The sequence below is a fragment of the Diprion similis genome, chromosome 4, assembly GCF_021155765.1.
Source record: "Diprion similis isolate iyDipSimi1 chromosome 4, iyDipSimi1.1, whole genome shotgun sequence".
NCBI classification, from domain to species: Eukaryota; Metazoa; Arthropoda; class Insecta; order Hymenoptera; family Diprionidae; genus Diprion; species Diprion similis.
In genome coordinates, this window is record NC_060108.1 from 22,379,840 (window position 1) to 22,404,614 (window position 24,775).

A 24,775-nucleotide genomic window follows, 5' to 3' on the forward strand; every position below is an offset into this window, starting at 1 on the left:
TTTGTGAATCGTACAAGATACGTAATTCGATTACTCATTAAAATCGAAACCATTGGTAACCATGAAAATTTGAATTTACTTGTTAAGTAGTACACGAAACATGGAAGACAAGCAAATAATGAAGTCTCAACTAACAAGAATGTTTATTGCATTGTATCAATACCACGTATATCACTTCAAATTTTTAAAGCCATAGCGTGCCATAGCATACTTACCACAATAAATATCCATGGTTACATGCATGGCTGTTTACGAAGGATTGTGCATAATGCGTTTCAGTCTGGTTTCCTCCATTGAACGTTATCTATCTCCTTGCAGTACTGATTGTCGAGTTGGGGTTCAACAACACCGGATATGCCTGAAACGTCGTCGTCGACGAGATAGATCATTATAAATCTGCACAACACCACCAGCTCTATTATCAAATAATTGACGCTTACGATTCAAGTTGCCAAACTGCACCGCGTCAATTTTCACGTCGCTCTTTCTGCACGATCTACTGCAAGCGATCTAACAGGGTGATGCAAATCAATTATTATAACGTCATCATCGAAGCAGTATCACACGTTGAAATATTGAAATATTATTGGAGAATATTTTCATTGGTAAGATGTATTATGAATTATTGTTTCAAATAAAAATTCCTCATACTATAAACACGATTATATAAATGACGTTACTTTCACATTTTAAACTACGCTCATTAAAAGTTCTTCGGTTACGGTATACGCAGGCAAAATCAAACGAAAACAAAAATTACGCATACCAAACCGTCGAGATGAACTCAAGGTCGATTCATTTCCAATTCCGATATAAGTTTATCCTCTAGTATATGGCTGTAAAATATGGCGTGGAGGCGCGTTGAGTTATGTCACCTCCAGCAATTTACATGCTACCAACGTCTTGGGCAGTTTCCTGTTGCCCATAAGGCGAAACCACGGTATGTATACACATAACATATAATGTACCTGCACGACGTCAGAAATAACTTGACAAATGCTCCGTCGGTCCGTCGTCCGTATATATGCCTACATAATTCACGCCTTACGGTAAACCCTTCTTCGGTGAGACGGGTAAGCGTTATAATCACCGCTCTGACGTTTGTCTTCAGATATATATTCTAGACACAATAAAACGAACAGCCTCGCCCCATTTCTTTTCCACTTTCGTAGTTATAAAAAATACCGTCGCCTGGCTCACGTGCAGCCATAACGTGACCCAGAATTACAACAAGCGGGTCAAAGGTGAGGAGGATCGACTCGGGATTTCGGGATATTCCAGTTTTAATGCCGAGCAAATGCCCCGCATTGCAGCATCATTTCTGTTCGGAAACCGGCTCGGAATTTCAATTCTCAGAATTTCACGCTACTTAAGCTCATGTAAATTGTAAAGCAGAAAATTATCGGCGGGTGTACGTTCGTTCCATTGATACATTAGCAAATTGCAGAGCTATCGTACCTATTTGTTTCTATACGTACGTAGTAAGAAGTTACTCGGCGATTTCACGATATTCAGTAGGTATGTGATAATGGTTATAAACATAAATCTCTGGCGTATTTTACCGTTCAGGTAAGCGTAGCTTTCGGTTAGATAGCTAGTTTACAATTCGTAAATTTCAGTCATGAATTGCAAATTGTCAAAGCTGAGCGAACCAAGTATAGACGGTAGTGCCAATGATCGAATTATGTATGGATGTATTGGAAGTTTAAAAAAAGAAACCAGCACTTGCAATTTATAGGAATTCGAGTTTTACTACAGCTATATTCTGAATTGACGACTGTGAGAGCTGATTAAAACAACTTGATTACTTTTTCATCTGGGAATTAAACTGGTTTTCAAGAATCAGAGCAGCGAGATGCGATGCAAAAAATGTTTTTATAGTATGACGCCAAATCAACGCAGCGAATTTCAATGTAATAAACTTCGATTATACATGGAAGTGTTAATATAATTAACCCTAGTGAAAAAGCACCCTACGCGAATTTAAATTTCTCACCGCAAGAGAACAGCTTACGTTTTCAACTCGAAACACCAACCATAATTCAATTTCATTATCCGAGAGTAAAAAAAGTTTTTTGGTCGACGTGATTCTTCATTAAAAAACAAAAAAAGTAAGACCCTACACGACCTTTAACGATATGATGTACCCGAATGACATAATTTACAAGATTGGGACGTTTTCTCACCCGCCGTTACCGGAATGGGTAAAAAAAAAAAAAAAAAAAAAATAACATTAACGTTCTAGCATTAAGGTGCGTTATCTTTGTTATTTAAATTCGCAATCCTGAGCCAGATATAAACCCCAAGAAAAAAAATGACTCACTTCGAAACTTGAAAGGGTTTACTTCACGATCGTATTACATACAACGGTGGAATTATTGTCTTGAAAAATAATAGTAATCGGTGTAATTTCTCGGTAATCTCAACAACTTTCAATGATATTCAATACGCTTTATTCATTTACCGGGAAGTGAGAAGTGGTTGGCAAACGGCGGAACGAAGGGATGTGCGCGGTTTCAGCGGACTGCGCCGTTTTCCGATGCGATCTAATCGTACAAGCGGGAGCGGGACGAGCCTGGAGTAGGTAATATTCTTCAGGGAAGAGAACTGCCCGCGGTTTTCTCATCCAAAACCAGGACGTCAGTCATCGGCACGCAGGCGCGCAACGCGCACGCGTTTTATTCTCTCAGCGGTCTTTAAGTGTTTACGTTAGTCGGTTGCAGCAGTTTTATCTTATAGCGCTCGAAGATTCCAAAAGCGTGCGTTACATAAAGTTGTTACACAAATTTTTCGATTTATTATAAATTTTTTATCGTTTTTTTTCCTCATTATTCTGTCCTCGACTTATAGCTTTTGTTCCATTGAGTGAAACTACAAAATGTTGGCCATGACTTGGCAAATGAGGATCCTTTTGGTAGCCGGGTTTCTGGTGAGTTCAATGCTACGATACTAATTTACATTAAGATTGACTTGATAATTTGCATACACGGAAAATTGGAAACGTAATAAACGTTATCTTTATTCAATCAATAATTATAAAGCCGAGAAATATTTGATCCAAGCTTGCTTACTGTGCAATCTTCGGTTACTCTTTACTCCAGTAAAAAGCTGACTATGACGTAGAGAATTTCGGAGGCGCCATGCCGCGTCTGCAGATTGCAGCTGCAGGAATAGAATTTTGATTAGAGACTCGACGGCGTCACGGTGTCAATGACTTAACGTCGGCAACCTGGTCTCCTCACCTCGTCCCGATCTTCGCTGTACCCGCGTCTTCCTTTTGCCTGTCGTTAACTAGTCGTACAAGTGCGCCATAATCGAAACTCTCGATTCTTAGTTAATGAGCTGCAGTGTTTTGCACCGAGTGTGAGGATACTCTGATTCAACTCAACGTCAATCAATAATTCTGTAACCAGCAAGAGTTATCTTACGTATGTTCACCGTTCATTCCATGTGATTTCATCTCAAACGAATCTGTACGTGGTCCTCGAAATTTCAAAAATTTTCAAAAATGCTAAATGTCGCTAATACCAAGACGCGAAATTCACGTTAGTTGTTGCATTGGTTATTTTGAAGTCGTTGAGTCAGCACAAACTTCAAGGTACAGCATCTCAAACACACACCTATAACAATCTTCGGATCGACTTATAATCCACTAGAATTGGGAACTGTTATTATTATTGCTATTATTATCACTACAGTGTTGCGACAGGTTACAATCATTTCCTAGAAGCATCTTTGCCACTTAACACGGCACACTCACCAGCAATGAGTTAATTATAAAGCATATTAAATATAGGCAATCTGTAAACGTTTGTAAATGAATACTTTCAATCTCTTTACGGCAAAATATTTTGAAAAAGTATTGTAAGTTAAGCACGGTAAGAAGCGGTAAGAATCTCTTCAGGGAGTCAGTACATGGTCCCATGAAAATGGCGTAGACTGGGAAAATAGCAGATAATATTCCTAAGTGGTAAGAAATTGGCGCTCGGAAAATTATTACCCCATTTCTAAATCGCGCAGGAGATCTCGCTGGATGTTGTTTCCGCGTGAATACTAACTTCTCGCAGTTATTTGCCTTCTGCAGGTTTACCGGGAAAATATTATCTCGACTTCCTTATTTCTGCAGGATTCTGTAGGTTCGGTGAGACAACTTGTTGGTAGTTGTTTGGATAAACGACGCGCTGTAGTAATAAACATATAGCTTCCTAATGTCACCTATCGCCATTTGTACCTTCTGTCCTATGCTCTTCGTGGCACTTCCTTACGACCAGCCTTACCTCCGAGGTCAAGGGTCGCTCAAGTAACCAAGAGATGCTCACTACTTCCTAGACTCGGGGCAAATCGCGAGTTTCGCGATCTTCAATGCAAAAGCTATTCGTGCAGCTACAGGATTAAAACGTTTCCCTGATACTCGGCTGCAATCCTAGATAAAAGACATACCTAATATAAGCTCGTCGGGATCGACTATGTATGCTAGATTCATACAATTCGCACCCGTAGAGTCGAGGTCTTGACAAGTTGCATCGTATATGGCAGCAGTCCGTGAGGCACGCATGATAAAGACGATCATCGCAAGTGGCGTGCTGAGTCCGTTTTGTGGGCTCCAAGCCATACGGACACTGTTATTTGCGGAAAAAGTGATCGAGCTACCACTGTAAAGGAAGGTAATACCTATCATTGCCACGCGGTGAGTACGACGGTATTTCAGTGGCACAGTGGCGGTCGAATTACAGTTCGCAACGCATCCATCCATCGCAGATCGACGCGGAACTGGATTCGCATGACTGTGGATCATAATGGAAATGGATGCGATGGTCCGGGCATTCTATTTGCCGATAAATAATTAAAAAAAAAATAAAATAAACGCCGCTTGGATAGCATGTCCTTTAATTCCGGAGGAGTTGAGAAAATTGGATCGACAATAAGCAAGAAGAGATTTCACGATGAAATCCTGGTTCATCAGGTTCAACAAATGCGCAAACCGGTTGTTATAGACTCACACGGTCATTGGCCATATTAACACGGACGGTAATTTATCGTTGGAAACCGAGAATCCATCTTCCATCCATCATTCGATGGCTGTGGCTCAACGCGCCCGAGGGGTTAGAGCGAACTCGAAGTGAGAGTGCGAGATAACCGCGTACGAGATCAGGGAGCTTGGATCGTAAATGGCAAAAGCAATACCCCATTGTCGCAGCCATATATGTATATATATACAGCACTTACATCACGTAATGAGCAACGGAATATTACGGGGTAATTTCTTTTGTGTCGACCGCACGGCGACATAACGGCTTTATGTTTGTTCCTCCAGAGCCCAACGCGACTCTACCATGTGTCGACAGATTGTGTGATAAATATATATATAAATGGGCACCTAAGTGCAACGCACGAGGGTTCCGAACATTTCACGGGGTTAGATATTGGTTTATGGGGGGTGAGGAACAGGCGGTAAAAGCGTCTATGAATGGCGCTTGATAGACGCAGGGGATGCTTGGACTCGCTTAGGTGTCTTTATTTCTTCCACTTTTGGATTCGCAACAGTGTCGAGCTTGGTCTTATCGGTCAAAGAATGATTTTGAGAAAATGCAAAGAATAGATTCTGACTAATACTGATCTGATACATATCATTTTTCCGGATACAAAATAGTTTCCAGACAAGCTTTCATCGCTTGTTACCCAACGCCACAGTCAAAGATCGAATTTTTGAACCACGTTGTATAATTATTTTCACCAGTTAGTCTTACAGTTTCACGAAAATTATTTAGTCCGAAAATTCTGCACTCTAACCACTGAAGCCCTCCAGTTATCCCTAGTCATTCAGCCACACGTCAGACTTATCGTTAAGGGTGAGTCCTGCGGAGCAGAATATCCAGTACTCATAGTCCTTTCATCCTCCAAGCCACTTTAGTGAATTGTTATTCGAATGATTCCATGTCGGGTAATAGGTATATTCCGAAATCCAGTTGCACTGGATGATTCATATCAATATCTGCGAAGCATCGACTACCGCTTATTAACCGCAAACATAAACGTCACTTGAAATTATCTCGTCCCGGTGATTTGTTCGAGCGAAGCGTGATGCCGGAAGCGTCGTATTCCGGGCGCTGAGTTCGATTCCTCGGGGCTTCATATAATTATGGACACGCATATCTGCGGCATGAGTAATACACCGTGTCTGCCATCGTCTAATCTCACAAACTCGTGAACGCAGTTAGCCGAAGATGATAGCCGCTACGGTGCACAGGGTTTAGATATGTACACGGATTGCTTAGTCGAGCATGCCGAGCACGTAACACGTAGTAGATGAGGTGCGACTCGGGGTTGGACTCGGAGGAAGAATTCCTGCTTATTTACCTTTTTTATCAGCAGGTATATCAATGCGTCGGTAGCCGGATTGAAAGGAATTATATATCTCTGGGGGTTTCATCTCGGCGTGAATTATTCGATCGGCACGATCTTTCAACCCGGTTGATTGGTGTGAGACCGGATAACATTGGCATGATATACGCAATTAAGCGATGTTATTATAGTAGGTAATATCTAGGACTCGAGCTTTATAGAATACGTGTCGTAATTAAGCGAGAGATGTGCAGCTGTGGCAACGCGGTGCAAATGAACTCGTTATTTGTTCAGCTTTGTGCCCAACGAGAGTTCAACTGCACTGCACGACTTGCATGGTTAGGCTAAGTCCGTATGTCCTGCAGGTTCTTAGATATGCACAGTTGCTCTCAGAATTCGTCTTGCTGAAGTTCAAAGATCATCGAGATAACGACAACTTTCGAGAAAAGTTCATCGCAGCTGTACCATAAATTATCAACAACTTTAAAATGGTCGGATAATATCTTTCACGAATTGTTTTTTCATGTTTATGTAACAAGCACGATTTTCCGGTGGCTGCAATTTGTTCCGGTTGAATCTACCGTTAATATTACCCGCGTAACTACACTCATAATATTCGCACGATGCATTGACTAAACTTGCAGCTTGGTCGGAAAGGGGGTTTGAAGATTATCGAATTTCATTGGAAATCTTGATAAGTGGACTGGAACAGAACAAATCGCAACGCATGCGTGCCTTTTACAAAAGTTTTTGCAGTGTGCGTAAAGTGGCGGGGGAGGGGGGGGGGGGGGGGGGTCAAACCTTGGAAGGGTCAATATTTCGAATGTCTAATATATCGAAATTTCAAACATGCGAAAATGAAATAACGAAAGACATCGAACAATTCATCTTTCGTTACTTTATTTTCGTATGTTTAAAATTTCGATATATCGGCCATTCGAACTATTGACCTTTGCAAGTTTTGATTCCCACCCCACAAAGTTCCGCGGATTCCGCATAAAAACAAGTGCGATATTAATACGTTATTATTACATGCCTGGAGGCGTGTTATACTTACTGGTCGTGAGCGATTTGAAAGCGATACGATGATCTTGTTTAATGAACTTGACGATCAGTTGAGCGATTATTTTCCGTGTATATAATCAGCAGAATTCTTCAACATCCTCGTCGTGTACGATGATCAAGAATCGGGGGGCAAATGGCTTTCCTCTACGTCGTATACACGCCACATAATAATTTGTGCCTATTCCTGTTTGCCCGTTCGTTCCCCCGGGATGCTGCATGATCTTGAGACAACGCGGTTCTCCCGCAGCTCTCGCTCGCATCCGGTACGAAGATGCAGTCAAGCCTGGGAAACGGATGACATAAAATTATCCCTTAACACGGTTAATTGCTCTTCGTTGATGCGGTTTTGCACGCCTCGTAAAGGGACCACCATGAACGCCTCTGGACAAACGTAGAAAGGTGTAGATGTCATGCGTAGGTACGACGTACGTACGATAGAAATCCGAGTGAAGGTGGTAAAAAATAATGTAAAAACACCTGGAATGTCTCTGGCAGTCAACCGCATAATGTACAATGGAAAGAAATGCGGAGAAAAAGAGTGTCGCGGATAGATTTAAATCTGGTACCTCATACATCGCGCACTCACGCTTCTCTTCTTCCCTGCATCCTCCACGAGTTCGCTAATTGGTAGACACCATTGTTCTAGCTCACTTATTAACGACAAGCCCATCTTCCACAGTCCTCGTCTACCTGCAATTATATTTTACATGTAGTGAGGACTCGAGATAAGACATCGTCGTCGATTAATAGCATACAATTCACCAGAGCGAGGCATTCCTCCAGTTTTTTCCGCAATGTAGTTCAATTTTGTCGCTTCTTCCTATTCATCATCTGCAATCAGCACTCGAGCCTCGACAATCTCGTCTTCGGCCAGGTCCCCTCGGGTACTTTCCCTGCTCGTTTAAAGCGAAGCTGTAACCCCGCCTGACCCAAACCTCAGACCTTCGAAGGTAGCTTGTAGCTACAAGGTTCAAGGTACAAGGTACCTAGCTATGTGTGCAACGAAAGTAACGGATTCGACACGTCGGTAACGGATTGGACCGTGTACAATGCGGCATGTATATACTTGTGGTTTTGTATCTACCTACCGCCGCATTGTTATTCGCTGCCCCAGGATCTCGTGGGAAAGCCGGAAGCGATTAGCGCGAACGCAGTAAAAGATATACGGATACCTATACGTTCACTGGGAAGACAAGAGGAAACGGTAAAAGCATCCAGTGACAACATTCTTTGGTTCGCCTGTCGCGGTCCTATTATAGTAGCATACGATTTGCACGTGCGAGTAGATCCTTTCGTGTCATTATTGTGGGAATGAAAGTTCGAGGGTTGGTAGCCGAGCATCAATTCGAACCGATCGGATCCCCGCAGCTGCATCGAATCGGACTTCCATGCTAAACCGCAAATCTATCTCTCGGTCCTTTCGGAAGAAATTACTCAACACTCGGCTGCGTGTCTCTCAAACTCATCGCCGCACGCCCAGAAGCCAGAAGCTTCGCCTCTTTTCACCGGAAGTTCGATGGGAGATAATTCATCAACCGCGAAGCGTATTTCCACTTGTAGCAGGATTTAATTAGTTTTTATAGAAGATCCTCAATCCTCGTCCGATTCACGATATGGTGCTAATCCGAAAAGATAATAATTTTTGAAAATCGACGAGCCTCGCGACGCGCTTTAGCGAGAATGTCCGAATGTACCTGTTACAGGATCGATTCGTTGATAGAGTTTCGAATCGATCGAGACCTACTCCGCGTACATAACTAACGGTAAATATTGTGCACGTTGTTAAAGACAAGTTCTAAACACCCGAAACGGACGTCGCCACGTTATTCCACGTGCGAATATATACCTTCGAAGCCGTAACATCTTTTACGTTCAGCTCACCTACGACGCGGGATGAATAATAATAGGAATATATCAACGAGTGCGAAGTCCTTATACCTGCGTGGGTTGAATTTCAAATTCAAGTGGCACCGAAACGGCAGACGAAATAACCGCTTGACTCACAATCTTTCGAAGCATATAATACGGGAGTTGTTGCCATTGAATGAGCTTCACTCGTCACGGTCATAAATAGTCTCAACATGTTTAACGATTTTGCTCGTATATAATAGGAGCGTATTCAAAAAATATATGCAAGTTATTTTGACTGTGTCGAAGAAGGCTCGAAAAATAGACTGAAAAATTCCCGCACCAAAGCTGTTATTCCGCCTCTGGGATGTTCAAGTGTGCCGAGGTTCGCAGGTGTAAGATTTTGGGATGCACACACGTATCCAAGGGTTCTTCTTTTTAACAGCGTCCCGTCGACGTCGTCGTCGACACTCGGCAAACAGTTTTATACCGGTTCGACTCGTATGCAATCTACAGAAACGCACACATTGCATACATGTGTGCACATTGTGCATACATAGACGCCGGAGATTAAGCAGCTGCGTTAACGCCTGGGTCCTACAATTACACATTGACACAAAGTTTATCCGTAGGCCAGCTATGCACACACCCATGGGTCCTGGTCCCGTTGTAGCGAGCCTCTAGGAAGTTATTTTTTCTATTTTCTTTTCGCTTTTTAGTCTCCCCGTTCCTTTGTTCCTTTCATTCCATCCTCGCATTCTCCCGTCGATCCATGCCTTACGTGTCGCAGCAGCCTCGAATGTCCGTTCGATCCTCGTCCGCCGCTGACGCTCGAATACGAATATGGACCGAGGCGCTTCAAATAATGGATCCTTTCGTTCGATGAACAATGGAAAAGCCCGCGTTGCACTTTGCTCGCTGCCGCAGCGATCGGAGATGCCCGTCGAGACGAGGAATTGCAACGCGTTACAAAAGTGAAGAGCCCTTGCTAAAATGTGGTCTAAGTGCCAACGGGGTGCAAAGCTCGCTCCATCGTTCCACCACGTCGATTTTTACTCCCCTGTAACTGTTGCACTCCAGTGGACATAGAATTTACTCGGTAACAATCGGCCCTCGCATTTCTAACAATCCTCAATGATTTTCCTGCAATTTATCGTCAAAGGAAATCGAGCATATTGAAGATTTTTCTATTTCGCAAAAAGAATTTACTTGAAGGGTAAACCTCTTTGTAAAACGATTTTTCACATACCACGGGAGATATCGCTGAGCATGTATTTGCTTTTTTTCGTTTTTTCAGGCCACCGCGTACTCTGGACCAGCCGGAATTCTTATCCTCGGGAACGAGTGCAGTAAGGATAGAGATTGCGAGGCTGGTATAAGCAACAGCCAATGCCAATATGGGAATTGCCGGTGCCGTCCTTTCTTCGCGGAGCACAATCTCACCGAGTGTTTGGAATGTAATAAATTCTTATATAAGTACCGTCGGCTGGTGCCGATGTATTCTACTTCGATACATGTATATATATATTTATATAGCAAATTTACCCCGCATAGCGCAATAGTGAATTATTCCACTTACGGCTTACAGCAGCAAAACGCGTATATATAACCGATTTCAAGTGATTAGGTGCCATTCAAGTATCAGCTAACGTATTTTTTGCAAGTTTTTGCATTCCCACTCCGAGTGATAAAAATTGGTAGCGTTGGCAACTCGATTCATTACCCAGAATAGGCAGAAAAGCTGTTTACAGTCACATTCTGATAAATTTATTCCTACTTTATTAATTATTAATACACATTAAAATGTGAATTCACTGTTCATCGAGTACTAAATATATTATATTGTCTTTCTTCCTAACTGCATGCCATAAATATTGTATTTGCTAAGATATTATTATTGAGCAATTCATGCATTATTGACACGCATCCTTTTACAGAAATTTTTTTATTATTCTCAAGCAGCTGGTGACGTGTTGGCTTTGAGCACGCACCTCAAATTTTCTATGTTAGGTAACGCTTGCCTGAAATCCTTACTACCATAGGCTAACATTTGATAACGTTTTTCTGAATGGTCTACCCCTGTTTTAGCGTTAGCTAATACTTGAATGACTGAGTTTGTGATGATTTAGTGATTCACAAACAAGCGTTTTCATTCTAATCACACAGCGCACATTTATCATTACAGCAACGCTTCTGGGCTACGATTGTCTCGTGAAAGATCAATGTGCCATGAAGGTAGCTCACAGCAACTGTCTAGCTGGAGTCTGCAGATGCGAGGAAGGTTATTTGCAGTTCCGAAAACACACGTGTCTGGGACGTGAGTATAGAATATTAGTTTTACGATCCATACGTCACCAAAGTTCCGACTAAACTCGATGTGCAAATTTTATGCGACGTTGGCCTACTGCGAAAGTTTATTTTTTCCCTGATCAAGAAGGAAAAATATGAGATTCATACGCACGAGCCTTCGTGTGATGTTTATTCAAGTCTTTCTGTTATTTTCTTGCAATTTGAGCTCAACCCCGTGTGGTATAAATTCACGCTATCGTCAGTGTTTCGTTCACTGCTAAAATTTTTTACATGGAACTACGCTGTATTGGATTAAGTTTTATTCGGATACGGAAAAGTGGATTCATCATAGATTTAGTGTCTGTTCAATTTAAAAATAAAATAAAATTTCTACACAAATTAGTAGATGCAAATTATTTCCTTCTCCTTTTGCCATAAATTTTAGTAATATCAAAAATTTTCATTCTAAATATAAGACAAACACAGTCATTTAGGTCAGCGCGCTGAATTTGTATAAATTTGCAACCTGATTTCGTGAATTAACAACTCTTTTGTATACCTACAGTAAATGTGTACGTAGTAAATTCGCAATAATTTTTAACAGTCTTCTTTGCACTTTATACGACTGATGATTGCGAACGGTAGCCAAGTACCATCGTACATCTATATTGCATCCGTCGTCAGTCATAATTTATGAAGCGGTAGGTGGGCAGGCGGCTTACAGGTTGCTTAAGGTTTTCAGGTAACGACCTGGCCCTCGGTTCACCGACCCGTGCAAACACAACATTCGGAATGTATCACGCACTGCAGCGCGCGATTCGCGAATCATAATAATTACGCGACCCCGTTCCCACCCACAAGACGATAAATATTTATTAAATGCTCACGCAGGATGATAATACAGCCGACTTCCTTGCGATTAGTCGCTGGCAGGGTTAATTAATTCATCATCTAACCGCACGTAAAGTCTCCTCCTTGATAATACGTATTCACATCGCAAGTATCTCTTGCAAATTCAGTAACCCGAATTGGAGGGATGATTTTTAACCCTCGTATTCTAATGACAGTAAATAAGATAAATTCCTTTTCGTTCAGCCGCTCGGCTTGGCGAGGTTTGTTACAGCCACTCGCACTGTTATCTCTGGGATAGCGACACTTATTGCGATTTCATAATTCCCGATCTCTTCGGCCGATGTCAATGCACCGCGTCGATGCGTCGGGACGGCGACGTCTGTCGACCGGATTTCCTCGTGTACCCACCGGATTTACCTGTTGAGTCGAGCAACGACGTTCCAGAGAGCGTGGGGGAGGAAACGATCGCCATCCATGACGACGACGACGACGAGGGAACAGGTATTACCTCACCTCGAGGAGCTTGAGCCATGGCGTTGAATTTTTCCTGGAAATGTACTCGATCATGGCTGTTAATACGTGTTCCTCTCGTTTCTTTCAAGGTGTTCAAGTGTCCTGGCTGAAGAACATATCTGCGGTTCCTTCCGCTACTCCCATCACGCGAATCGTACCTGTAACTACGACGGTTCAACCCAGCCTCGTGCAGTCAGCTCCGGAAACTCCGGCACCGAACGAATTTCCTGGCGAGGACAACGAGGCCGTCGTCGTCGAAGCTGCAAACACCACCGAGTTTCTGCAAACTACATCGACTTCCACCACGGGTAAACGGAGTCGAGAGGTGTTGCCTGAAATTTATTGAAAACGTTTAACGTCGTTTCAACCATCGGACATTTTTCAAAATCACACGAATGATTCGAAAAATTGTTTGTTTTTATCAACATCGTGATATGATTGGAAAATCTTTTGCCACAGGAACTGCGTTCACACTGTTTCGTAATTTCTTGGTAAAAATTATCATCTGCAAAGAGATTCGTAGCTTACGAATGCGAGAGTTTGACAAATATTCAACGACTCGCATGAAAATTATGAAAAAAAATCGATTTCCTACGAAAGTCCTTACAAAGAACATCAGTTTGGTGTCTCCCTCTGATTACGTTGAGACTCGTGTATATTGTAGAACAATGAAAACTAAGTTACACGTTTTTTCATCATTTGCAGAAAAACGGTTTAAAGGGGTGAAAACGTCCCCAAAATGTGCACTTAACGGGGTGAATTCTTGACGCGCTTGATATATTTGAATGAAACCAACGTTGTGATATTTTATTAACTACGGTGCCTATCTTTAGGTGTCGTTTTCACCCCACCCCCTTAAACCGTTTTTCCGCAGATAAAAGAAAAATACATATCTCTTAGTTTTCAATGTTCTACAAGATACATGAGTCTCAACGAAATCAGAGAGGCGCACCAAACTGAAGTTCCTCGTTAGAATATCCTCAAGATTTTTCACCCGTTGAATTTTCCCCAAAAAGCACCCATCAAAACGGACAGACACGAGCCGGAAAGCACAATGGCGATAAGTTTGGGCCTGGCATGCACCGCGGACATAGAATGCCAGATGGCGGATTCGGGTTCGCGATGTCTGGAGGGTGTTTGCGACTGCGCGATCCGCGGGAACGGAAGTTTGGCCTGTGGAGCGCAGAGGACCGGATGTGCACCTGGGACCTTCCAGTGTCGCGGTACCGGACAGTGCATCAGCTGGTTCTTCGTGTGCGATGGTCGTCCAGACTGCGCCGACGGATCGGACGAGGAATGCAGATCCGAGCGATGCCCGAGCCAAGCGTTCAGGTGCTGGCGCAGCGGTGTCTGCATATCCAAAGCCGGGGTTTGCGACGGGAATCAGGACTGTCCGGACGGCGAGGACGAGGACGGCTGCAACAGTCGAAGAAGTTAGTCCACCGGTTGCGAATCGAGCTTTTTTCACCTTTTTACGGAGAAGAGCTGAAGGAAGGGGAAAAACATCGTCAATGTGAAAACCTGAAAAATGCAACATTTTTTTTTTTTTTTTATCTTCAATGAAAGAAAAGGTATTTAGATGATAATATTTAAGGAGGTTATTAGGCATATATTTAAGTATACTAGAAAAAAAAATTTATCAAGAAATATTTAAAAATGCCGACACTGGAGCGATTCTTACGAGACCTGTTGAATTCTGCGGCAGTCAAGTGTAACTGGTGCAAATTTGATCGTAAATGACAGAAAAAAAATAGAAAAAAACCACTTAAAAAGACACGACGTATCTATAACTAGAGAAATACGTAAGGGATTTAGAAGATATTGATTTTTGTCCAATTGGCGAGTACTTGAATGAAAATATTCAATTTTCGACCAAAGTAAGGGCACTGATTTGTTAGTAAATAATGTTTTTAAGTTTAAATTGAGTGTTTTTTTTTTTGTTATTTTTGTTTACTGCTGGATTCAAATTTGCACCAGTTACACCGCGTGCCGCAGAATTCACCATGTCCCGCGAAAATGGCTCTAATATCGGAATTTTTTAATATTGATAATAATTTTTTGTATTAAACTTATATATATGCCTCATAACTTCCTCAAATATCATTATCTTATCACCTTTTCTTCAGTCAGGAAAGAAAAAAAAAATGGTGTATTTTTTAGATTTTTACAGTGGTGCTACCCCGTAACTGACCCTACCTTGTACGTACATTTCAGAGTGTCCGAAGGGCGCGTTCAGGTGCAACAGCGGCCAGTGTCTTCCTGCTTATGAATTTTGCAACGCCATGGTGATGTGTCGGGACGGCAGCGACGAGCCTCGTGGAGCCTGCAGAACCCGGAACCGTGGAAGGCTCGCACCTCGGCTATGTCCTTTCCGGTGCGACAACGGACGGTGCAGGTCTGATGCCATCACCTGCAGTGGTCGAGACGGATGTGGCGATGGATCCGACGAGAAAAACTGCTCCGTCTGCAGTGAGTATAACTATAGTTGTGCGCATACGTTGCGTCGGTGATGGTTTTTGCTTATCTTCAAAGTTTAACCCTTGGAGGACCGGGGAAATGAGGAATTTCGAAAATTTTTTATTTCTGTAGAAAGGTGATCTAAAGAACATCCAGAACATTGGACCAAATTAAAGTCAAATGTTGGTAGATCAATGACCTCACGCCAAATGACGTACGTTGGTCCTCTAAGGGTTAAGCGAATCGTTGCTTTCCTCTTTTCACTTGGTGGATGGGAAATCGAATCGAATTTTCAAAGAGGCAAAAATATCGTTGAACGGAATTGTCAGAATGTAGGAAGTCAAAGTGTAGAAAGCCAAGATATAAAATTGTCGGACATGGAATAAGAATACAGCAGAATTATGAGTATTCTACAGTATTTGCTTTTCCAAAGCCTACTTTTCTGTATCTCGAGTTTCTGCAGCATTTTGAAAATTCTGTACATCAGATTTCCGCGTCTTTGAAAGTTGGGTATTCTTATCTTCAAACATTTTTATACCCAAGCCTTTTCATTGCACATATTTAAATAATCGAATGCTTGTATAAAATCGTTTCAGGATGTCCTGCATTGACATAATCTCGACTGGATATCACGCGGCGCGATGATAACGAAATTGTGTGGGAATGAGAGAATATTACATTGATATGCATGGAATATTAGGATTATTATCATCACCCGAAATGTGGGTGTAGATGTTTATGCTGAATTTTTGTATAATTACGAGTGTCGCGTAAAAAGTATACAATTTCTATGCGTAGCCAAAGATTTTTCACGCGAAATTGAATTATCGGTAAAATATGCAACCACGAGCGCAAGTCTGTTCCTAATAAATTATTACATTCGCTGATCAGTTGATGATTTCTTTGAAAAACTGATGATTGACATCGCTTTTGGTGTTACGTATTTCCAAAAGTTAATTTGAATCTGTCGTAGACGGTTTAACGCAGTTTATAAATTTCAACCAATATTTATAAATATTCCTATGCTAATTCAGATAATTATACAATGAATAGCAAAAAATGAAAAAATCTTTTGACAAGTACAAATTTTTCAAAAACCTACAAACCAGGCGTGCTGCAGCTTATACTATTATTCTGAATAGACTTGCTAATTGAAAATTGATCACAGGAGCCTCGACACACCGTTTGTCGAGGATTCTCTTGACGAATTAGGTAACCAAGAATTACGTACGTACTCTATAATTGAATGTACAATAATTTTTTTTCTTTCCCCACTTGATATAAGTGTACCAGATGAGACTATGCATAGGATTAGAATTAGGAAATAAGTGTGGCATGATTGATAGTGAGTGACAATATTATAAATGCTTCATATAAATCTACATTACATGTGTCTCGGAGATTTTCTGCATCTCCGTTATTCTCACTACACATACGAGTGATTAATATGTAACACACGCATAGATATATCAATACAATATATCCAATGAATTTAGATTTATACATGTACCGTCAAATTTTTGTACCGAATAAATGTTATACCATAAGTGAAAACAAATGTCTCGTTCCAGGGAACAATCTCATTTTACTAATACAAAAAAAAACTATTCAACAAAAAAGATAGGAAATTTAATTATTTACTAGAAAAGTTATTACCATTTTTGGTTATTTTATATTGACGATATCTTTGTTGAGATCCTTTTCGTTTTTCCTGTTTCGTATTTGTCATCGCATTTGTTCTCTATTGTTTGCTCACTTTGTTATTCATATTTAAACTCATACCAATAACTTCTGATCAACTTATTTTTTTCTCAGTATTTTGTTGAGCGACCGTTTCAAGATTATTCAATCGATTGAAAACGAATAAAATTGAATGAAAATGAATACTACTATTTACATCATTATTTATAGTTATGCTCGTTAACGTTGAATCATGTTAATCACTGAAATTTTCATTACTTGCAGGAATACTGTTATTTAATGATAAGTACAATGATCGTACAGAATCAACCAATGCCAAACATACTTTCTCCAAATTGGGCACGTCAATTTCGATATTATCGTCAAATCGATGACCACATCTTATATCTCCGAATTCTAAGTCATGACTCGTTGAACTAATCGCAAAATTCCACTGGTAATATACAATTTTTCCCAAATTTTCAATGATTAGAAAATATTGTGCTACCCTGACGAAAGAACCTTCTTATAATTTCGAATGAGAATATAGAACAGAGATATTCTATGATAAGAATAAAAATGATGAGACGATTTTCATGAAAGATAATTTGTAAACTGAGAAATATTCAAGTGTTGAGTGACGAAGTCGGAGGTCACGCACAGCTGAGTAAGTAAATTTTTGCGAGTCGAGTAAACGACCACGCGTGTATTGTGCTAGCGTTTTACACACCTAATATTAGAGTCAAATAGGTGACGTGTTAACAGTACAGTATACATATAATTTGAATATCGATGAATATTTCAAAACTTTATTATAGTATCTGAGAAACTGCTCTGCAATAAGTATAAATTATCGTTCAATATTCTCAACTGTTCCGAGGTAAGTATAGGTTTAAACTAAAATAGGGAGATTCGTAAAGTTGATTTAATCATGAAAATACCGTAAGGACTTATAACTAGACCGTTCATGATCCCAAGGACTGATATTGTCATAAAAACCTTCCGATTTCGCAACGTAGAGTCGCACATTTGGCGACCACATGACTGATCATAAACTCAATCTTTCTCAATTTCTTCATCACACTCCGTATGTGACTTTCCAGTATTTTTCCATCTATTGTTTCTATCACGTTTAACCGACACCATAAAAACACCCTCTACTTACTTCTCCGTCGAATCCAAAAACTATGACGAACTAACCACGACCCCTAACATCCCTCCTTCATTTTCCTGATCAATCCGACTTATTGAAAAATTCTCCCATTTTCTGTCCTTAACCTATCCCAATGTATTAACAAACTCCTACCCGTGAGAAAAATTCCGTTTCGCTCCTCCCATTGCTAACCAAAATATCCAAAAACCATTTCACTCTAAACGATCTCCTTGCGTTTCAAACTTATATTCTCGTTAACCAGTATATATCTAAACTAAACGTGAAGCAGCTCAACAAAACCAATTTTTGAACAAAAATTGCAACCACGTCGATTAATTCTAGAATAGCTATATTTTTGTAAATAGTATTCGGCGAGTTGATCAATTATTTAACCCGCAAAGCACCTGTAATACTTGAATTAGAATCGTAGACGTTCACGTTGTGCAAGAATCAATTTAAATTGTATCAAATTGATAAATAAATAAATAAATAAAATTATACCATGTCATTAAAATGAGGAATTAAATTTTCCAAATCTCTCCCTTAAACTGTGCGCATCTCCGTGTGGGACGAGGCATCTGTCGCGACTGCGTCCCGAAGCTTGGACCAACTTATTGACGGGAAAATTGTGAGAGTGGTTTCTAGACCGGCGCAACTCTGCTCTCGCCGCGGGTTCACGAACATCGCGCATTCTGCTGTGAGTAGGTTCATTGCTTCAAGTTTGAATACATACTGCGACAGTTCTTGTCCGGCTTGCAGAACCGAAGCATGCGAGCTGGCAGGCTGAAATTAATCGCGTCTCGAATCATGCTTTCAGCCTGTCAACTTTCGCAAAAAACATTTCCGTGGATAGTAAAGGAGAGAAAAGTATTATATTTCAATTAAAAAAATTGGAGTGAATTTTCGATGGAACATATTTGATTATTGCCGTTTCAATGAGATGGACAGGTTTTTCAGTGAAAGTAGTCGCGCGTAAATTCTCTCAACGAGTGTCTATCGGCGAAGCGATGAAAATATATCCGTATTAGAATAAATTGTGAGTACAAATAATTATTTGATTGATAAATAAGGGTTTTTTTCACAATTTTATACGGAAATCCTTCAGGGTCTCTCAAGAATGAAATAACCACGGAAATATCGTTCTGATAGAATTTATATAACGTAATTCAAAAAGTGCACTCGGTAAATCATTTGTCGAGATTTTACAACAGTATAAGTATTGATAATTGAAAATTATCGGCTGGTTATTTTTTTCTCTTGATTACGATACCAGATTGGTGGTCAACGATTATTGAAAAAATTCCTTTGTACCATTGCTCGGCAATTTCATATCGCTTTAAAGTAATTTTGCACCAGACGCACATTCATTGAGCATTCCTGCCAGTCGGATGCTTGACCGTCGTTCTCTACTCTTGGGTTTCATTGTGTGTCACACGAACTCCGTTTCACACCTATAAGCGAGTGTAGCATATGATGCTGTGGCTTTCAGGGTTGTAGTTGGGAGTAAATTTAGATTTAGCAAAAAGTAAAAGGCAACTAGTAAATTCAGTTTTAGCGAAAAGTAAAAGGCAACTAGTTATCTAGACGGGAACTCGATATACTACTTAAGGGAAATAGAAGTGTCGAAAGTTTTACGGATGAATAGCCATTTAACACATCAGTAAGAGCCATATCACGAGCCGGCAAAAAAGTGAGTGAATTCCATTCAACATTGATTCAAGATTAAATTCCACGCCTTCTTTGTTCAAGCCTCAAAAGTTCATATAACTTCTAGTTCTATAGCGACGTGACCTAGTCACTCATGAGCTACCATGTGACCCCCTCGTAAAAAGTGGAAGGGATAAGCTAGACATAGCTTATAATGCATACGTGGTTATAACTATACGAGGTTAACGGGTGAGCGAGTAAAGCAAGTCAACAACAGAGCTTAAAGTATCGAAAATAGGCGTTTTTGAAGGATCATTCTATCAGTTTTCATACTTACGTTATAATAAGGGAATGAAAGGTACTTCAATTTCAGCGACTTTTAGATGCGGAATAGAAGGTCTTTGAATGCCCTGCAGGTAAAATATTATAACAATTAATACTTGTTGAATGTTTAATTTGATAAAATCGAAACAGTTTGATTGATCGAATATTTTAATTCATTGCTATGCTATATATAATTCAAAATATCGCGAAATGTTTAGCGAAAAGTTTACTTTTCGAAAATAGATTTTGGTACGTATTTTGGAAAACTGGATTACTTAGTAAAATGCCTGATGAGAAACACTGGATACAATTCATTTAACCAGACAAAACAAGATCGAAAATAATCATATTTCTGCTGCATGAGCGCATTGAATACCTATCAAACACCCAGTCATCTTTTTATAGCGAGAAAAGATTAACTTATCATATTGAATTACGGTACTGAGAAATGTTTATGGATATAACGTTACTAACTTCATCCTCATTAGAAACCAACGTTCCTGCATACAGTAGAACCGGAGGATAAAGTAAAAAATTATGCGAAAACGATGAGAAGTTCTTTCAAACTATTCAAATATTCCTGATTTCTTTATGCATAATACGACGTCTAAATTGTGTTAAAAATCTACCTGACCATCAGGAATCCAACGTTGACGTGCCTCGTTATTTCCATGGCTGCACAAGAGCACTGAACACGAAGAAATGTTTTGTTACCCAAGATTCTGGTACTTGGCTCAATGCATCTGCCGAAGGCCCGTGTTGTTAGTGATCCTGACATTATCGGCCCTCTTCGCAGCGCAGTATCTGATTTCAGACAGCTTCGTTCACCTGAATCGCTACCAAGTTTCATCTTACAAATCTTCCAACAAATCTGAAGGTAAAAAACAAACATTCGTCATAAAAATATGCTCACTTCACTGTTTTCATCGTGCAAGGAATTATTATACCACGAAGCGCGGGTTCTATAAACAGCGGATTATCACGAGGATTATTTGAAACGTTACAGTTCACGCTAACATAGCGCGATAAATTCCGAGAGAGGCTTATTCTCGATTCTGATTCGAATAAGAGTAAATAAATGATAACTAGAATAATCATCGCCATTTTTAAAGGACCTTTCGTTGTTCGCTTGAATGCGAATTGCTATAAATTATCGTGCTGCCTTAACAATGAGTAGAGTATTGATGGTACATATCGAAGCATAATCAGTCCTCCATAATTAAGGCACTATACTTCCGTCACAGGGATTTTAACGTGCAATCGGTTAATTAACTACTACAATCGTGCAAGAAGGAGGCGGAGCTTTAATGATAGGGATAGGTCATGTTATCAATATGTTATATCGCAATACGATACGCAAGTTGATGTTTTATGCCTTATCGCAGGAAACAGCACAGGCTTCCTCGTATCGAATTCAAAATGCCAGATCCCAGAGAGGAATCCTTTCGATCCGTTGATTCGCCAGTTTGTGACTAAAGAAAAATTTGAACCCTGTACGAAGACGGCATTATTAACCAGAATAGTCAAGATGCGGAACGGTGAACTGGTGTTGAGAGTAAACTTGAACGTGGCCAAGAATTACGTAGACTTGTCCTGCTGCTGGGCTCCGATTCACAGATCGAAGCCTTCGGAAACTCCTGATCGTAATGTCGACTCTAAAATAAGGTAAATCGTTATTAAGTTTAGGGCTATTATTCCTCACCTTTTTTACTCGTGATACTCTGTATACCAAGATTATACTCGTTGTTACAGTATATACTTGTTGGTCATTGATTCAACAAGTTCTACTTCAGACCACAGTTATACGTAACCAGCAAGGTTACAGCTCATGAGTACGCATTTGTTACAGTAATTGAATGAACGAGCAATTTGCTTTCATTGTTCGACGTTCCACGCGGAAGTTCGTTTGCGTAATCCACTCGAAAGCGATTGAAAAAAACTTGTGTTTTATTCCGTAAAGTGAGATGTTGTTGAAAGTGTTTTTTCTATTAAACTATAATAGAATAAAAATATCCTAGCATTCTCTAACCATAAAGTATAAAACTGGGTGAACGGTCAGTTGCCTAGGAAAGAACAAATAAACGTCTTAACAATATCGGTATTCTGTTTCAGTCTGGGTTCCTGCATAAATTTCAAAAACGAAGTGATTATTCCTGCCAATGTGGAGGTCGTCTTAGTGAAATGCAAAGCGAAGGACTTGAGGCCGCGAACGAAAAAGAATACGAAGACGGTGTACGAGAACGTTCATTCGCTTTTGCGACCAGAAAAAGTCAGCGAGAAACTGTCGCAGAGAAAGAGCTCAAACAGCACAAGAAAGCTGAGCGTCCTTCTGTTGGGGATCGATAACGTCGCGCGTTGGAATTTCGAACGTTCGATGCCGATTACTTCGCGGCATTTAAAAGACACCGGATGGATCGAGCTTAAGGGGTACAACAAGATGGGGGAGAACACGTTCCCCAATCTGATGGCGGTACTGACTGGCATGAACGATTCCCAAGCCATGAAAGTGTGCAAACCGACCGAGACCTTCGGCTTCGACAACTGTCCGATGATTTGGTACTCCTTTAAAAATACGAGCTACGTAACCGCCTACGGAGAAGACACGGCTGAGATCAGCACCTTCCATTACTACAAGGCGGGCTTCGTGAATCCTCCGACCGACTTCTACCTGCGTCCCTACATTATGGCGGCGGAAAAGTACCTGCCCCTAAAAAGGCACCTGGACAACAGCTACTACTGCACCGGCCCCGAGCTCAGTGGCGTCAGAGTCTTCAACTACGCGTTGGAGTTTGCGAAGACCTTCATCGGGGTACCATACTTCGGTTTCTTCTGGACGAACAGCATGAGCCACGATAACATAAACGGTGTATCCTCGGTCGACAGCAATGTACTAGACATCTTGCAGCGGCTTGACTACGAGGGTATCCTCAATGACTCTATGGTGATTTTCCTCAGCGATCACGGTATGAGATACGGCTTGTTTAGAGAGACCATTCACGGCTGGTACGAGGATAAACTGCCTTTCATCTACGTCTGGCTACCCGAGTGGTTCAAGGCTGAGAATGGGGAGGCTTCCGAGGCGCTTCGAGCTAACGGAAGGACTCTAACATCGCCGTTCAACCTTTACGAGACTCTGAGGGATATCCTGGCTCGGGCTGGAGGAGACGCTGACCCGAGCTCAGGGTGTCCGCACTGTCAGTCTCTGTTCAGCGAGGCGAAGAAGGAGAGAGGCTGCGAGGACGTGGGGGTCAGTCATCGTTGGTGCGCGTGTACGAGGTTCGGTAACAGCGGTATCAGCAATGAATCAGCTCATGAGGCTGCTAACAAGATCGTCAGTTACATCGACAGTAGCGTTGAGCGATACAAGAACTCCCGGGGGAAGAGGATCTGCTATAAACTCAGACTGAAAAAGATTCTCAGAGTCAATGAGATGTTCGGGTTCGTTTCATCGAACGGCACTTCCGGGTACAAGCAGTTTTTGTACCAGCTCCAAGTCATGCCGGGAAATGGAAAATTCGAAGCTTTGATACAGCACCACGAGGACGGAGATTTAACTATCGTTGACGGTGAAGTCAGTCGAATAAATTCCTACGCGAGTACTGCTAACTGCCTTGACACTGGACCCAAACCGTTTTGCTATTGTGATTGACGTTCACTGATGAATAGATCGAGTTTCTGTTCGAACAAAAATGGGAAAATCATTCTGCGCTACCAGTAATTCAAGGTAAAAATACCTACTATTTTTAGAGGTGTGTGGAAAGGGGTAAATTAATTTTGCTACCGGTTTTTCAACTTTGGAACTTTCGCAAGGCGTGTGATTTACACCTTATTGATAGACCAATTGCAGTACCTGTAGCATAACGAGTACAAAACAATAATATGAGGTAAAGCTATTATCTGCGTTATTTCACCAATCATAATTGGCTGTAAAATTATTAGTGAAAATCAGTAAATAAGTAGAATTGTTATGACTGTAAGGGGCCATTCATTAATTACGCAAGGGTCCCCAGAGGGAGGGGGGGGGGGGGGCGTTAAGAAAATCTATACATGCCCTTATCTTGGGGGGAGGGGGGTAAAACCCATTCTTATGTAATATATTACAAGTCGAAATTTATTATTAAACATCTATTTGTATTTCGGATGCTGAATGATTTTTTTCATTCCATAATGTGCACTTGGATTTACATCTTATTGTAATTTTTTTTTGTTTATTAGAATTTTAAAATCTTAAATATGTTCATTTTCATCCATTTTAAATGTCATAAATAATAATTATATTATAGTGAATTCTTGCCGCGTATTAATTTTATTTCAATCATTTGCAAACTAAAAAATGATTCTTGTGTTATTCGTTTAAAGATTTTTTTAACTGATTCATGTTTGTTCACTTTGAGATTATTTGAAAACTTACTTTTAATTATAATAATAATATTCCAAAGACCAGATACTTATCTAATAATATAAAGATAATCTATATCTGATAGCAATAATAAAGTGTAACCTAAATTATCTGCTAAAAAATAAAAATCTTTGATTTGCATCAAGCTGTGAGTTTTAGTGTAACTGATCCTTTTCTAACAACGTTTTATTATTCAGAAAAATGAG

General features: G+C 40.6%; 2 protein-coding genes across 2 annotated transcripts; both read left to right on the forward strand.

The window, feature by feature from the left end:
* The first annotated feature begins 2,642 nt into the window (after nt 1–2,642).
* Nucleotides 2,643–16,945, forward strand: LOC124405312 (low-density lipoprotein receptor-related protein 2). Its single transcript, XM_046880124.1, has 8 exons — nt 2,643–2,929; nt 10,553–10,712; nt 11,441–11,572; nt 12,640–12,897; nt 12,999–13,217; nt 13,926–14,342; nt 15,124–15,378; nt 15,963–16,945. Exons 1-8 carry the CDS (start codon nt 2,879–2,881, stop codon nt 15,980–15,982), a joined length of 1,512 nt encoding a protein of 503 aa, XP_046736080.1. The 5' UTR covers nt 2,643–2,878; the 3' UTR covers nt 15,983–16,945.
* Nucleotides 16,946–20,758: 3,813 nt separating this feature from the next.
* Nucleotides 20,759–24,142, forward strand: LOC124405194. The gene is made up of 3 exons (XM_046879889.1): nt 20,759–21,047; nt 21,556–21,835; nt 22,283–24,142. The coding sequence occupies exons 1-3, from the start codon at nt 20,873–20,875 to the stop codon at nt 23,817–23,819; spliced, it is 1,992 nt and encodes a 663-aa protein (XP_046735845.1). The 5' UTR covers nt 20,759–20,872; the 3' UTR covers nt 23,820–24,142.
* The last annotated feature ends 633 nt before the right edge of the window (nt 24,143–24,775 follow it).

Excerpts from the sequence above, each read along its gene's own strand:
- LOC124405312 (XM_046880124.1), top strand. The coding sequence starts at position 2,879 with ATGTTGGCCATGACTTGGCAAATGAGGATCCTTTTGGTAGCCGGGTTT. Across the intron at positions 12,898-12,998 it reads CGACGACGACGAGGGAACAG|GTGTTCAAGTGTCCTGGCTG; the intron begins GTATTACCTCAC and ends GTTTCTTTCAAG. Across the intron at positions 15,379-15,962 it reads GAAAAACTGCTCCGTCTGCA|GATGTCCTGCATTGACATAA; the intron begins GTGAGTATAACT and ends AAATCGTTTCAG.
- LOC124405194 (XM_046879889.1), top strand. The coding sequence starts at position 20,873 with ATGTTTTGTTACCCAAGATTCTGGTACTTGGCTCAATGCATCTGCCGA. Across the intron at positions 21,048-21,555 it reads ATCTTCCAACAAATCTGAAG|GAAACAGCACAGGCTTCCTC; the intron begins GTAAAAAACAAA and ends GCCTTATCGCAG. Across the intron at positions 21,836-22,282 it reads AATGTCGACTCTAAAATAAG|TCTGGGTTCCTGCATAAATT; the intron begins GTAAATCGTTAT and ends ATTCTGTTTCAG.